General features: G+C 38.8%; 2 protein-coding genes and 1 long non-coding RNA gene across 3 annotated transcripts in view; 1 reads left to right on the top strand and 2 right to left on the bottom strand.

Annotated features, from left to right (window-relative positions):
* The window catches only part of josd1 (Josephin domain containing 1), a 14,101-nt gene extending 6,810 nt beyond the window's left edge, over positions 1 to 7,291 (bottom strand). The window contains exons 1-3 of the mRNA XM_010797902.1: positions 7,281 to 7,291; positions 7,067 to 7,195; positions 5,560 to 5,756 (exon numbers count right to left, since the gene is read on the bottom strand). Coding sequence (XP_010796204.1) covers positions 5,560 to 5,756; positions 7,067 to 7,195; positions 7,281 to 7,291 — 337 coding nt within the window. The remainder of the gene's footprint in view (positions 1 to 5,559; positions 5,757 to 7,066; positions 7,196 to 7,280) is intronic.
* On the bottom strand, positions 2,625 to 3,780 carry LOC104968274 (uncharacterized). The gene is made up of 2 exons (XR_800817.1): positions 3,582 to 3,780; positions 2,625 to 2,708 (listed from the first exon to the last, which is right to left on the bottom strand). It is a non-coding gene; the product is annotated as an uncharacterized lncRNA (long non-coding RNA).
* Positions 7,292 to 13,462: 6,171 nt separating the features above from the next.
* Positions 13,463 to 14,846, top strand: part of LOC104968319 (chromobox protein homolog 7-like) — a gene marked incomplete at its 3' end in the record, with an annotated part of 4,011 nt that continues 2,627 nt past the window's right edge. The window contains exon 1 of the mRNA XM_010797898.1: positions 13,463 to 13,640. Coding sequence (XP_010796200.1) covers positions 13,572 to 13,640 — 69 coding nt within the window. The remainder of the gene's footprint in view (positions 13,641 to 14,846) is intronic.

The following is a 14,846-nucleotide window of genomic DNA, read 5'->3' as shown; positions in this document are numbered from 1 at the left end:
TGTGCTTGTCTGTTGTCAGGTGGTCTCCTGTATACTTATTATGTATGTTTCATAAACGACTATGGTGATGAAGGGTGGAGACCAGAATGTCCGTAGTTTCTACGACAGAAAGTAGTCCTATTAATATATAATTACAAAAATTATATTATTAAGCTTTTGGTGTTTCTGTTGTGTAATCTAATTATAAGTGTACTTATTCTCATCGGTAATATGTTCACCTTCATACTTGTATGTCTTGATCAACCGATCTTATATTTGTAACATGCAACTACATTACGTACCTTATCTGACATAAGTTGAAATTCCTGCGAGGTTTATTTAAAGTGTAAGTAGTAATTGTCAATGATATATATACGGTACAAAGACTCTCCCTTGTTACTCTATGGGTACTAATAAGTTAGGTTTTCATCTAATTCTCGTAATCGTTCGACGTTTAAATAGCACCTTTAGTCCGTTTTGACTTTGAGTCATTTAAGACATATGGAACATTATGACATGAACATTAGGTCTAAATAGCGTAAATGAGTTTGTTTTTGCTGATTTGACTTGGTAGTCTTCTTGAGAGACGAGGCATTCGAAGTGAACCTAATGTAGATGACATGAAATCTGTAAATTATAAGGTCAAATTTATAATTATAAGGTAGAGAGTGTATGATAATACATATATATTCTTGCACAAAACAAAAACAAATTCAAACATTTAAGTAGTACATATAAAAGATGAAAGAACAAATAAAGCTCCACAGATTTAAATTAACATTACGGTACAGAAATTTGTTGACTTTGTGTTTGTTTAGGGTTAAACCTAGTTATTATGATAAAATGAATAGATTGGTACGTTTACACTCGACGGAGAGACTTTTTTTATAAGTATCTTCTCACCTGGAGCTGTGCTTTTATGTTCGACTACGCAACGAACTTTGAACTTTATGTTCGAATTTTTCACTTTCTATAGTTAGTTGCGTACTACAAGAGGTGTCGACGAGCCAGACTCACACCTACCCGCACAAGCCCGCGCTGGGCCTCAAGATTCGCAGTGCTTGGTGCAGTTCGCTAGAGGTGAGACCTCCGCGACGCCCGCGCTCTCTGGCGGTTTTGAGAGCTTGCCAGACGTTGTCGGCTCGAACACTCTTGGCGAGCTCCAAGTGCCGGGGACGCTCGGTTCCATGCCTCCTCTCTACGTCTAAATTTTCTAATTTCTAGTTTTCCGAAATAACAGAACATAGTGTATGTCTGTACATCTGGTACGGAATTTTAGACTTCAGTGTCGAGGTCGGGTGTCTGGTACTTATATTATGTACGAAGGGGATCCTGCCTCAGTTTGGCGCCACGATTCCGTGCACCCGGGTCGTTATTACCTGCGGCTCGCCCACCTAATAAATCCAGCACGCTTCACGCGGGCGGGAGGGCAAAGATACTCTAGCAGGGTCGTGTTGCTTCCGAGAACTCCGCGGATCATTTGTTCCCGGCCAAGATTGTTAACGACGGGATCCGCCTAAAATCATTATATTCTCTTATTTACTTTTTACGAGATGTTTTCTGTTTATGTGATGTTTTTGTCTTTAATAATTGTCCATTATATAGTGGTTTTCCGAAGTTTACATTAACGTCACAACATACTTGAACAAATTACCGGCCACCTGCAGTGTAGGCAGATCCCCCGCCCCCATGTAATCTTTACGAAGTTGCCACGTGAGACTCGTCTTAATGACTCTTGGCACTAGAGTCGCTACATGTTGAACACAAATACCTGTACTTTCTACTTCTTACATGTTGAACTCAAATACCTGTACTTTCTACTTCTTACATTTTGAACACAAATACCTGTACTTTCTACTTCTCTCATTTTCCAAACAGGCTGGTTCCTTTAGTCTGAATGTGTGTTTGGTGGCGTGATCATTATTATTTAGAGTCATTGCGTGCCTATTGATTTGAACACGATCCGTGTATCCATCATTTCCTGGTCTTCTCTAAAGAAGAGGGACCAATGAAAACGTTGTCATGTTGCCGTTGTTCAGCATGGAAACATTCATTAGCTAACAATGACATTATTGTTCTATTAATATAAAGGGAGGTCAGGTACTCTTTAAAACAGCTGCTAGTTATGGGTACTTTTTACTTAAGTACATTTCAAAGCCTCTTTACTTTGACTTGAGTAAAGAAGTTTAGTCAGTACTTCTACTTTTACCAGATTATTTTAAACACGAGTATCTGTACTTCTACTTGAGTAAAGGATGTGTGTACTTTTGCCATCTCTGGGTGTGGTAGTTTTGGTACCTAAACGCACGAACAACGCATTGAGCGATGCAGACTCCTCTACCAAATCAACTATATCTTGCCTAATTCTGAGCAGATTTTTTAATGAAATTTGGTTAACTACCAGCTTCCCGACGCTACATCAGCATCATGGCAACCATTACCAGAGCAACCGCCCAGCCGAGGAGAGGAGCGGGGGGGGGGTGTTACACCTGCTCTCTAAAGGGTAGACGTGGAGAAAAGGTCAACAGGAACTCAAGACGATGGAACTGCCAGCAAACAAAGATGCTCCCGAAGCGAAATGACGATTACTCCACAAAAGAGGTGTGTGTTTCCACTTCCTCCATCTCCGGTTTGCGGCTGTTTCCATACGAGACTAGAGATTTGCAGGTATTTCCATCGACCAGGAGGGGTCGGTTCCACTGGATTCGATGCTTGGAGAGTCAAAGAAACTGAAAAAGACAGAAAGAGAATCTGTGTTATTAGGATCTGCTCCAAATATCTAAAACTAACCAGAAAACGGGAACTCTCACTTCTTTTAAGTCAAGACTTTTCTATTTTCTTTGGATTAAATCAAACAATTAATCATATTTTACACAGCACTGTAACTTTATTCTATTTTAGCTTGACTTCATTTATATTTTCTTGGCTTTAAAAGGTATTTAAATGTCTTTTTATAATGCGTTTATTTTGTTGTAATGCTTTAATATATTATGTTTCTATAAGTTCTATAGAAATAAACTGGCCTTCTCTTACTTGTTATTGTAAATTAGTCATTTGTTTATTTACAATGTGTTTCTTTCACACTATGTCTTAAAGCTATTTTGATAAGCTTGCCTTTCTTTTTACAATATTGTATTTAATCTATTTTAAATAACAAAAATTGGTCACAAATCCCCACCACATGTTAGCAGAGCCCAAAATGACACCCTAACTGAGTCTGATTAGCATTGTAACACCTCAAAAACACTTCAAATCACCTCTTATTTTAATTTAAACTGGCTTTAGATATCTGAAATGACAGTACAGGCTGGTTACAATCTCCTCCTGTTCAGCAGACCCTTAAAAGAGAAGGTAAACATTTCCAGGACTGGGTAGAGGAAGCAGTCTGTTCAGTAAAAATAGCCCTAACAATTATCACAGCGATCCTACAGTCCATTAACAGGGATTAAACACAAACATAACACATGCACAGATGCTTTTAATCCATGATACTAACAGATATGTAGCAACAATCCTCAGGCTGCTTTACGTGACTACAGCAAACACAACCACAACGCTTCCTTTATGTCTTATAACTTCATTTTTTCAGCAGAAACACTCACCTGTCCGCTTCCTGGTGGTCCTCGAACACCTTGGCTATTATAAACCGGTGTAAAAACTCAATATAGTCTCTCCTGGTTCTGTAAATGTGTCTCAGTCCTTTGTCTTTGCCAGTTTTTCCTCAGTTGAGCAGCTATCTGTCTGTTTCTGGCCGTGCACACGCGGACATGCGCAGAAGCGTCTCCTCCTCGAGCTCCATGTTGCTGTCAGCGCGTGCGTCAGTAGACAGAGGAACCTCCCAGCCAGGAGAGAAACCCATATTAACTCACCCTGCTGGAGAGGGCGTGTTGAAACCATAGACTGTGGTTGAAACTGCCTTTAAATAAAGTAAACTGGGTCTATCTATGCACAAAGAAACATAGCGAGACTATGAAAGGAATTGAAAAGAATATAAGCTCTACATAAATGCACTTTATTATGACCACCATTGCTATTACTGGTACTTAAAAAAGGAAATTAACTCAATATGATCACCATGTATGAGCGGTAAAGACTAAACCCCTTTTAGATCCCTAAACTAATTGTATTTATCTGTTATTATTTGTTTTTAATCATTGTTTATTTTTTACATTACGTTATTTATTTATTTATTTAAGCTTTTTCTGGTTGCTGTTGTTTAAAAAAGTAAATTCAAATAACTTAATATGATCACCATTTGACTACACCCCCTATTTCCTCCCCCCCCCTAAATGTATTAGATATGTATTCTTATTTGTTTTATTTGTGATTATTGTCCCTCAGTTTTTTTTAATGATTTTATTTTTGTGAGCTTTTTCCGGTTGTTGTCATATTGTATACATATAGAGTATACATAAGTGATCTGTTGACAATATGATGTAGAAAGCAGAAACCTAAATGCAATCTATGAAATAAATCTATGATAGATTTTAATTCAATTTAAGCGTCTCCATATTAAAGTTCATTTCCTGGTCTAAATGCTGTTTCAGATTCCTCTGGAGAGAAACAGAGGAAACACTGAGCAGTTCTGCTGACTGCAGTTCATTCCCCCAAACATCTTTAAAGTTTGATATCTTATGAATTATGAAAGGTAGGTCGACACAGGAACAGTGGAGGAAACACACAGGCCCTTATAAAAGAAGACACACACATCAGGGAATTAAAACACATCCGAAAAGTGAAATAAAATGTATGTTTGCATGATATCTTATTTCTTTTATTAACGTGTTTTGTTTGACATTTACATCAAAATAACATGATATTAGTACAACTACACATCGTACGCTATAATGCGTTTTAGAAAAGAAAAGAGAAAATTCATCCACCTCAAAGTAACGGGTAACATTCATAGAAATGCACTGGAGTCAAAAATACAATATTTGGCGTAAAAGCAACAAATGTACTTAATTCGAGTCTTAAGAAAATGCATTACTGTCCCCCTCTGCATCGACATCTTATTTAAAAATATCTTAAAGAGACCCTATTGTGCTTTTTGGGGGTTTTCCCTCTCCTGCTGTGCTCTATAGGTTTCTGTGCATGTAAATGGTCTGCAGAGGCTAAAATCCCCTGTGTTCACTCCATTGAACCTGAAAATGAGCCCCTTTGTCCCTATTGTGTCAATATTGAAAGTGTTGCTAGTTTAGAAGAAGCCCAGTGTGATCTATTCAATAAAGCTAGGTAATAGATCTTGTAAAAAGCAACATAAGCAAAGTTGTCACTGCGTCTTCGCAAATGTATAATGATGCAAAGATGGATAGCATCCCATAAGCAATGATGCAAATAGATGTTTGATGTGTCTGCGGCATGTTGAAAAACCAGAAGGCGACCGGTGGTAGTCAATTCATTTAGACAGAGGTGAACCAGCACTGACCAAAATACTCACGGTGAAGCATCCCCCTTGCACTTAAAGTAAAAATTGCATGTTTAACACTTAACTGAATCTCTCCACACACACACACACACACACACACACACACACACACACACACACACACACACACACACACACACACACACACACACACCTGAGGTGGTCGGGCGCTCCGATTGGCTGAGGGCTGCGCAGCTTGGAGTCCAGGTTGTAGTAGACCCCCCCCACCTCCCTGACTCCCATCCAGTGCTGGCGTTTGAGCGGCAGCATCAGAGGACCCCAGCGCAGGTTGGACGGGACGTTCAGGATGAAGCCCGTCACGTTGGACAGCTCGATGCTGCCCACATCCCTGAAGGAGGAAAAGTCATTTAATATCAGAATCAGAATAAGGCATATCATGGTAAAACTTCAAAAATAAAAGCTCCAAATCCAACAGAAAATATATTGGAATGAGCCAATTTATAATATGCTGCTGTACCGATTATTTTCCCTTCTTTAATCAACAAAAATTACATTATAATTGTGTGGTTTAGTGCTGAAGTGATCCTGTATTGACTGTCAGAGTTTCCCGTAAGCAATCAAATGCAACACAAAGTGAGGTATAATAACAACAATCATTACTTTGACCAAATCTAAAGTCCTACAATGACACATATCATCTGTCATGACATTCTTCACTGTGTTGCATCAATCAGCTGTTACTGTCTCCAGATTAAGAGTCATTTCGTTCCTGTTTAGGACACAGACACAGGAATAATGCTCTTCTGATAACATTATCGTTTTACTGATAAAAGCGTCTGCTGTAAGACTGAGTGAGGGAAGCAGGAACGCTGACTAATCACAGAGACCATGCTAACGAGGACACTTTAAGACGTTTACCTCATGTTTACTCAGTGGGAGTCAAACCAACAGCAAGATATGTTCTGCTGTTAAGGCGTCTCTTTAGCAAAACAACACAATAGTTTGTTGACATTATGAAACAGCGTGGGATCATGGGAGTTTTTGTCTTCACCACAATTGTCGTCATTGCAGTCATTTTCTCGTGGTTGGGATTTTATTTTCATACTGATAGTGGATTTATGCGGAGGTCTCCTTCTCTCCAAAACAAACAGACACAGTAGATTGTGCCTTTGTATATCAGAAAAAGTATTACTAATTAAGATCTTAATAATGTCCAGACATGAGTGTATGTATCTAAGGCACAAAAAGTGTAATTTTGTAAGCGTATCTATTTTAAATTTGTATTTTTTCAGTAAGAAATTAAGATAAAAACCCTAAAATAAGCTGTTTTACGTCAGAAATCTGTGTTTCTCCTACACCGTTTGGCTGCCTCTGATAACTTCCAGACGTCTAATGATTAAAATCCTACACGAGGATATAATATAAAGTAAAAAAAGACCAAGATCTTGAAAGAAATATGGTGAAAATGCAGCTTAAACTGTATATAAGGGCACTTTTTGACAGCTTCTTCAGGGGATACAACACTAATATGTCAATAACAGATTTCCCTAGGTTTGAAAAGTGTTTGAATCATTCGGGGAAATGTAGGTAGAGTAACGGAAAATATATAGCAGAGGTCTAGTTGTTTTTATAAATTTGAAATGCCGAAAAGTTACATATGATATGTATTAGTTGATGGAAGTTTCCCGCCCGTCTTACCTTCTTTTATCCCACCAAACGGCCTCGAACCCGCGGGTCTGCAGCGCCGCCATGATGACGTTTACATCGTAGTTCCCGTTTCCCAGCATGCTCTTCTTGTGCGGCGTCACCAGAGTGCTGGGAGAAAGCCTGTCGACAGAGAGAGAAATTATAAACGTATATATATAAGTACACAGAAGAAATATTTAAATAAGGTTTCCCTCAACTGTGTTACCCAATTTCCATTTCATTGTTAAAACTGTTTGAAAATATGTATAGTCTGATCTTTATAGCCATATATCTAATAAAGTAGAGACCGTCTTTGAGCTTTGATCAGTCAACAATCACATGTAAACAAACGTATGTACTGCAGCTTCCCTTACACACTGTGGCATGCAGGATTCATACAAGTGGGTCATACTAGATCTACAAAAACTTCTCTCTGTTTTGCAAAGGATTGTGGGATAGAGATGTGACCAGTAGGACACCCTGGTATTTACGGCATACTATGCATTGGGTATATTAAATCGTACGGTAGTTTGGGTTTTGAAACACATGGGACATGCATTGAGAGATGAAGTCTTCTTTACAAATGAAGGTAGATTTTTTTTTTAAATTGCATTTGTTTTGTTATAAACTGGAGGAATTGAACATGAAACTTATTATTAATTAGAATTCAATCCAGTTACCGGGATAGAGTCTAATCAGCTCTGTGTCCCTGAATAGCCTCAACATCCTCTGGGTCAGGCAGACTCCATGTTTTTAACAGCGCCCACAAAACAAGCAACTTATTTTGCGTAACTTTAGTTAAACTTGGAATTTAACGGATACTAACAGAACAACGCGCAACATCTCGGGAGGACATTTCTGGAATTTAGAGAAGACTTACAAGGAAAACACCATGCTCCTTTTTCTTTAAAGGTCACCTATCATACTATTTTTAGGCAATAGCTTAGGTCTCAGATCTACAAAGATATAAAAAACATGTCTATGAAGTGTTTTGCTCAAAATACCAAACAGATCACCCATTCTAGCCATGCCTCATATCCCTCTATTTCACTTCCTGTTTCAAAAGTGCTGATTTGGGTATAAACAGATTTCTCTTGAAAATGAGACCCTGTGTCTCAATGACATTTTCGCCTGTATAAATAAAAGCTAAATACAAAAATTAAGCATTTTATTTTTTAAACTGAAAGAAGAAGAAAAAAGGAGGGGTCTGAGCTCATGAGGGACCCGGCAGCTACTGTCTAAACTAAATACTGCCGTGATGAAACGCCATATCATGGATTATCAAGGATTATTTCTGAAACAGTATGGAGCTCAAAGGCTTTCTCTCTTGCCGGTTATACCACAAGGTGAGTTCCTTTTTACTTCCTGCTTCTTCACACACATGCTCTCCAGTACAGGTTAGCTCTGAGTGTTAGCGATGCTAATGGCACACAGGGGATAGGTGTCCATGCGCTCCGCACGCATACGAAGTGAGTGGTAATCTCGGGAGGCGCTGCCGATCGTGGTTCGATCGAACAGCCCTGTCTGGGGAGCTACAGGCGTACTAGAGACGGGGCGGCGGCCAGTTAGTCTGTACCACCGCAGGCGGCGTCTCCTAATCGGCGCGACACAGTACCGACCCCGAGTATTGTCGCCGTCGGGTCTACTGGCCTGGCGCGGCACGTCCGACGCGCGGGTAATAGTGCTCTTGTCTGCCGCCCTCGACACGCGGGAACGAAGTGCGGGACTGTAATGCGAAGGTCCTGCCGTGTCGAAGTCCGTCCCTGCGGGACGTCCTCTAGATGGTCTCCACCCGCTCGGCCCAATGTCCCCGTGGTTTTTCCCACCTTTTCAACACATTTTACATATAAAAGTGACCTTACTCCAACCTTAACCTTTTCCTCATCAAAAATTTCATAGCTTAACAAAGACAGGAACATTGTTATCACAAGTGTAGATTACCGCCCTATATGACTAAGAGTACAAAACCCTTATGTATTGAAAGTATAACTCTAAGTCTAACACATCCTACTATTATCCCCTGGATAGTAGCCGTTTTACGTAGATCTACAAAAAATATGGTATTTCGTACACAGGGGCCACACAGCCCTGGCGTATCCAGTCTTTTATTTTGGGGAGAGAACAGGGCATGGGTTTAAGAGATTTTGCCGATGTTGCCTTCGACTAGTCTAAACGAGCTGTACTGCATATAGATTTAACCCTGGGTGCCGGGTTAGTCTTTGCAAACGGTAGTCTTGTTACGGCTGACCNGCTCTGAGGGCTAACAGCTAACGGCTGATGTTGGTTTTGTGGTTCTCACTGCGTTACTATAGTTACTGCCCCAGTTACTAAACTGTAATGGAAACGCAGCATAAGCTGCGTTTCCATTACAGTTTAGTAACTGGGGCAGTAACTATAGTAACGCAGTGAGAACCACAAAACCAACATCAGCCGTTAGCTGTTAGCCCTCAGAGCTCACAGCTCCTCATATCGTTTCAGAAACTAGACAAAAGTTAAACAAGAACAAACCACAGACTGTCTGTGTCATGGAGAATACAGTCGCTGCTTTATTTATGTCTGTAGGCCGTTGTTGTGAGTGTGGACGGTCGGAGCATATGCTGCGTTAGTTTAGCCGATCTCCATTCAGAAAACACGCATTTTAAAAGAAAAAACCCTTTTTTTTTTTTTTAATAAAACATATTTGTATTGGTTTTTCAGTTGAATTATACTTAAAGTTAAGGGTAATCAACTGTTGAAAACATACTGTTCAAATTTTTGAACATAATTTTTTTCTCCAATAAATTGATGTTTTCAAAGTAAATGGATAATCGTTTTTAATAATCGTGATATCAATTATTGACCCAAATAATCGAGATTATGATTTTTGCCATAATCGAGCAGCCCTAGTTGGCCGGACGATTTTGGAGGGCCAGANTGTGTGCCTTGGCAGTCTCAATCGTGATATCAATTATTGACCCAAATAATCGAGATTATGATTTTTGCCATAATCGAGCAGCCCTAGTTGGCCGGACGATTTTGGAGGGCCAGAAAAACTGTGAAAAAGCACCCGTTACCCGGAACCAGCCCTAGTGGAAACGCAACCAAAACGGGCCGGGTTTGGCACGGCACGTTTAAACCGTGCTACGCGCTGCAGTGTAAATGCGCCATAAGAGGCTTTAAAGCAGGTCTATCCTTTTATACAGAGCAGCATACAGTATAGATATTAAAAACATGTAATTATCTTCCCTATTATTTGTTAAGAGTGCATATTTGTAGCTATACATGTCCTAAATGTGCTCAAAATTGTAAGGGAAACTTCTGAAGCAATGGAGAGTCAGGACTCAGAGAGAGACACGAGGAGAGTTGGAGCTTTGATGTCAAACAATGATGTTTATTACAAGTCAACGGCCGGAGAATTCATATCACAAGTCACAGCAGCAAAAGGTTCTGACTGCACGGGTGGGTTGTCATGTCAATTCTGACCAGCCTATCTCTCGATAGACCTTTTAACTAGTTTACAGAGAGTTAATCAACATATTGGGCTGTTAACACATAGAGACACTGAATCACTTATCTGACTCTTAGGCTCTGTGACCGAGAGTTGACCGGTCATAAAACTGGTAATGTCAACAATAGCTGAGACTTCCCATTCCTTAAGACAGATAACAGACTTAGGGTTGGTTGTAAACGTCAACACACAGAAAGGTTAAATATTTAGGAGTAAGGAAGAATTATTCTTTGACACTTAGGAGTAAGACAGAAATATTCCCTTACAAAAATAATGTTAAATATAAGTTTCTATGGTTTTTAACCTAAAATAAATGTTTTTCAAGTAGTGTTTTCTATACAAATTTCTGTAAAACAGTTGATTTTTTGGGTTTTATTATCATAATAATAAGTGGCGTTGCTATTGTTCCTCATGGCAGGAAGTTTCTCCGGCAGCAGCTGCGAGGGAAGAACTGTGAGCTCCTATTGGTCGTCCCAGAGGAAGTGGAGGCGCACCAAACATGGCGGTCGGACGGCTAACTTCAACCTGCCGCTCTTAACGGGCCAATCACAGGACAGGAAGTCGTGCACAGCCAATCACGCGGATGCAGATGTTCGTCCTCCCTTTCCTTTTGAGGTTTTGTTTACACGGCCATTGCTGGACTCTTTATCGGAGAGGATGCAAAGCAATGAAGGAAGCAAACACTTTACAGGGAGAATCACAGTCCTTTACTCAAAACACACTTATACAAATCTTGTGTTTTTATATATATATATTGACTATTTTTCAATGTCAGTTTTTGTTTATTTTTACTGTTTCCAAAGTGATGGGAGTTTATGAAAAATGCTGATTATCCGCAGTGACGCTCCAGGCTTCAGCCATGTTTCCACAGACGTGTTTCCCGTCCTTCACTTTCACCAAAGCGTGCCCTTTCTGCCTCTTTTTTTCATCTCACCACAGGTCAAAATGGAGTGATTCATCACGTTGCCAACTTTGTATTTCATCCACTTTCCATACACAGTTTTATATTATGCAACAGAGCAATGCATCTCCCGGGCCGAACACTCGCTCTACTGGATCTCTCACTCGGTTTCCTAGAAGTAATGGCGTCATTAATCCAGTTTTCTGTGATTGTTCACATTGAAACGGTTTCTCTAAAGTGGAGAGGGGGACAGGAAATAAGGCTAAAGTAATGGTTATACTGCATACAATACAAGAAGACATCTAATTAGGGAGAAAAACCTTCTATCTTAATTATTCAAGCTCACAGAAATGTGCCGTACTTTATGTAAACAGTTGGCATGACTTTGCAAAAGCTAGATCTGGGGGTTATTGTGCTAACGATACTCATGTCTAATTGGACTGAAATTAGTTCTAGATGTAATATATTTCAAATGAGGGTGATAAGAGAAAGTGTTTCTATTTTTGTTCAAATGTAATCTTACAAAATGACACGAATTGACCGTACCTAATTTAAAAAGTTCAGCCCCAGGGAGAGTTATTTTTGACTTTTAAAGAGGCCCTGTCATGCTTTTGGGGGTATGAGAAATGTTTGAGCATTAAAGCATGTCACAGTAGAGACACTACATACACATGTGAAACTTGAAACTGATATAATAGGGCCCCTTTAAAACACTTTGAAACACTCAGCGAGGGTCTCAAATGTGCAAGAGGACGTTTTAGAAAAGTGGATTTAGGAGGAGATGAAGCGCAGTGTGCCTAGGTGTAGAGAAATGTAAAAAAGAAAGTTTTTTTTGGTGGATTTCTGTGAAAAGAGCCTTACGAGAGATTCCTCTGTTTGCAGCTTTCAAATCAGCTCAAGAGAAACTGTTATTTCTATTGTGTCTTAACGACGATATTGGCCTTAACTTGTTTACATTTCAAATATATATGTGTTGCTCTGAAAGAATAAGATGCCATTTATCAGGAGATTTAATCCAAAGCACCAATTTATCAGATCACATAATTTAAATATGATGTTTTCACTTTTGCAGCCAAGGGCTTTGTGTCGTTTCTTTTGGACCTTCAACCTCTAAATGTTGCGTTATATCAACGTGAAGCATCAGAGAGGTTTTCATTTATTTGCTTTTGGAGATTTTTGGACCCACTCACATCATATCTCACGGTTGCATTTATTCAACATGTGCTTTTTTTGTTGCCATGACAATCCATTCAGCCCTTCCCACTGAAGGAATCCTGATATTGTTGTATTTTTTTTATGTTTTGCATAGAAATAAAATGCTTATAATGGCACTTTATGTACAAACGACAGTGTGTTTATATTTAATCTGTCATATTTTGCTCTCACAGGGTTATTGTTCAGTTTATTTCAGTAGAGGAACTAATGTATAACATTTACTCGTGCTTTTAAACAATTTGTAGGTATTTTATTTGTATTTTATGTTTCTTTATACTTCTACAATACTACATGTTTTACCGTACTTCATTTTATACACAGCTTCAAAAATCTAAATTGAAATGTTTCCAAAAAAAAATTATATATAATTGTTATTAAACTAGCCATCAGTTTAAAGAATAACAACTAGGTTTTTAAATATACTTTAAATACATTTAGCTGATTATACTCAATATTAATTGTACTTGTAACTCTTTATTTAAGCAAAGACTGTTATTCCACCTCTGAAAGTAATTTTTACTTTTTATTGTTTAATTTCCAACTTTGAATTTGTACGCCTTAATCTTTGTCTTTTTTTAAGTAATTAATGTAGTTTATTTTTGTATTTCTATTTATTTTTTGCTCACATCCTGAATGAAGCATGAGGCTGCTGGTGGCGCGCTCGTTCTCATTATAAACAAGGGAGCGCGCATACGGACACGGGAGCGCGCAGAGCGGTGTGCAGATGTGTCGCAGATTTTGTAAAGTCACTGTTCCGAAACATCCAGCTGGCGGAGGGGTCTGCAGGTTAACGGACCCGAAAATAACGCTCCATAGACGGGGAGGACACAGCCTAAGCACCGCTAACATTTCCCGGTTCTCTCGGTCTGTAAACACCGGGAGGTTTTACTTTGACAGGTGAAAACGTAACACACATGGAGCTGTCAGCTATAGGGGAGCAGGTGTTTGCTGTGGAGTGCATCCTGAAAAAAAGAGTTAAGAAGGTAACATTTATCAACATTTAGGAGCTTATTTTAAGAATGCTACTTTGCATGCTAATGAAATGCAGAGAGATTAATGGCAGCAATCTGGTTATCTAAATGTTTGAGGATGATGTCTCTTTCATGTGTTGAATGCAGATTATCATGTCAGGTGTTTGGAGAAAGCAGATTGTTTGTTGCGTTCATTCTAAATTAGCATATGTTGACACATGATGCAGGGGTGCAGCTAGATATTTGGGGTCCTTTAAAGTGCATGAGGGCCCCTCTAATTTAACATTGCATGACTATTAAATGTAGTTTAGAGACTTTCTGAAGTATGCAAAACTATAGCTTAATCTAAGATCCAAAGTTAGGGCAGGCTAGCTTGTATTCAAGTTGTAATTGCATTTATTTCAAAGGCTATATGTATTGTTATATGCACAATAGCTAAAGCGTAGTTATGGCAATGAAAATATGATGTCCCGAGCTCCTCATACATTGTAATATACAACATACTTAAGACATAGAAGTAAATAAAGAATAATGCAAGAAGAAATTGAAGTGCAAGAGAAACAACGGTGAAAATAAAATGCAGAAAGTAAACTATAAACATGTACAATTAAATACTTTACATGGAATAAAACTCTGTGTATTGTAATACTATATAAATAAATATGTAGACTGCGAACAGATGTATAAGTCATACATATAGGTAGGTAAGGAAATGTGTTGTCATTCTGCAACACAGGGAAGAAAGCAGTTGTAGCCTATTTTTGCTCCACAAGAAAACTTAAGAGCATTTTTCAAATTGGCATCAGTAGAAATATAAACTATAGCAACACAAACTACAAGGAAGTCTCTTAGAAGATAATGCGCCTGGTAACATAACATTAAAAACATTAAACATGTGGCGCTGTGCTTACATATACAGGGTGTCTTAAAAAGTATTAAAAGTTGATAAATCAATTTAGTGAAAATGAAGGCTATTAAAAAGTATTAAACTACATTTTCCAAGGTATTACATTTTGTAGCTTGTTTTCAATAAGTATATGAATTGTCCAAAGAGGTTGTATTCTACAGTCTGCCTGAATGTAATCATTGCGTAGGTGTGTAGTGTGATTCTGTGTAGTTTATTTATGGCATCCCGTTGGATTTGACGTCATCTGAACAGGACATCACACGCTCACTGCTTGATAGCACGCAAAGTTCCCTTTACGCCGGTTGTTAAAA

This window comes from Notothenia coriiceps, unplaced genomic scaffold (genome assembly GCF_000735185.1).
Source record: "Notothenia coriiceps isolate Sejong01 unplaced genomic scaffold, NC01 NC01_scaffold00002623, whole genome shotgun sequence".
Taxonomy (NCBI): domain Eukaryota; kingdom Metazoa; phylum Chordata; class Actinopteri; order Perciformes; family Nototheniidae; genus Notothenia; species Notothenia coriiceps.
The sequence above is the reverse complement of the archived record's forward strand: the minus strand, read 5'-3'. Positions and strand labels throughout refer to the sequence as shown.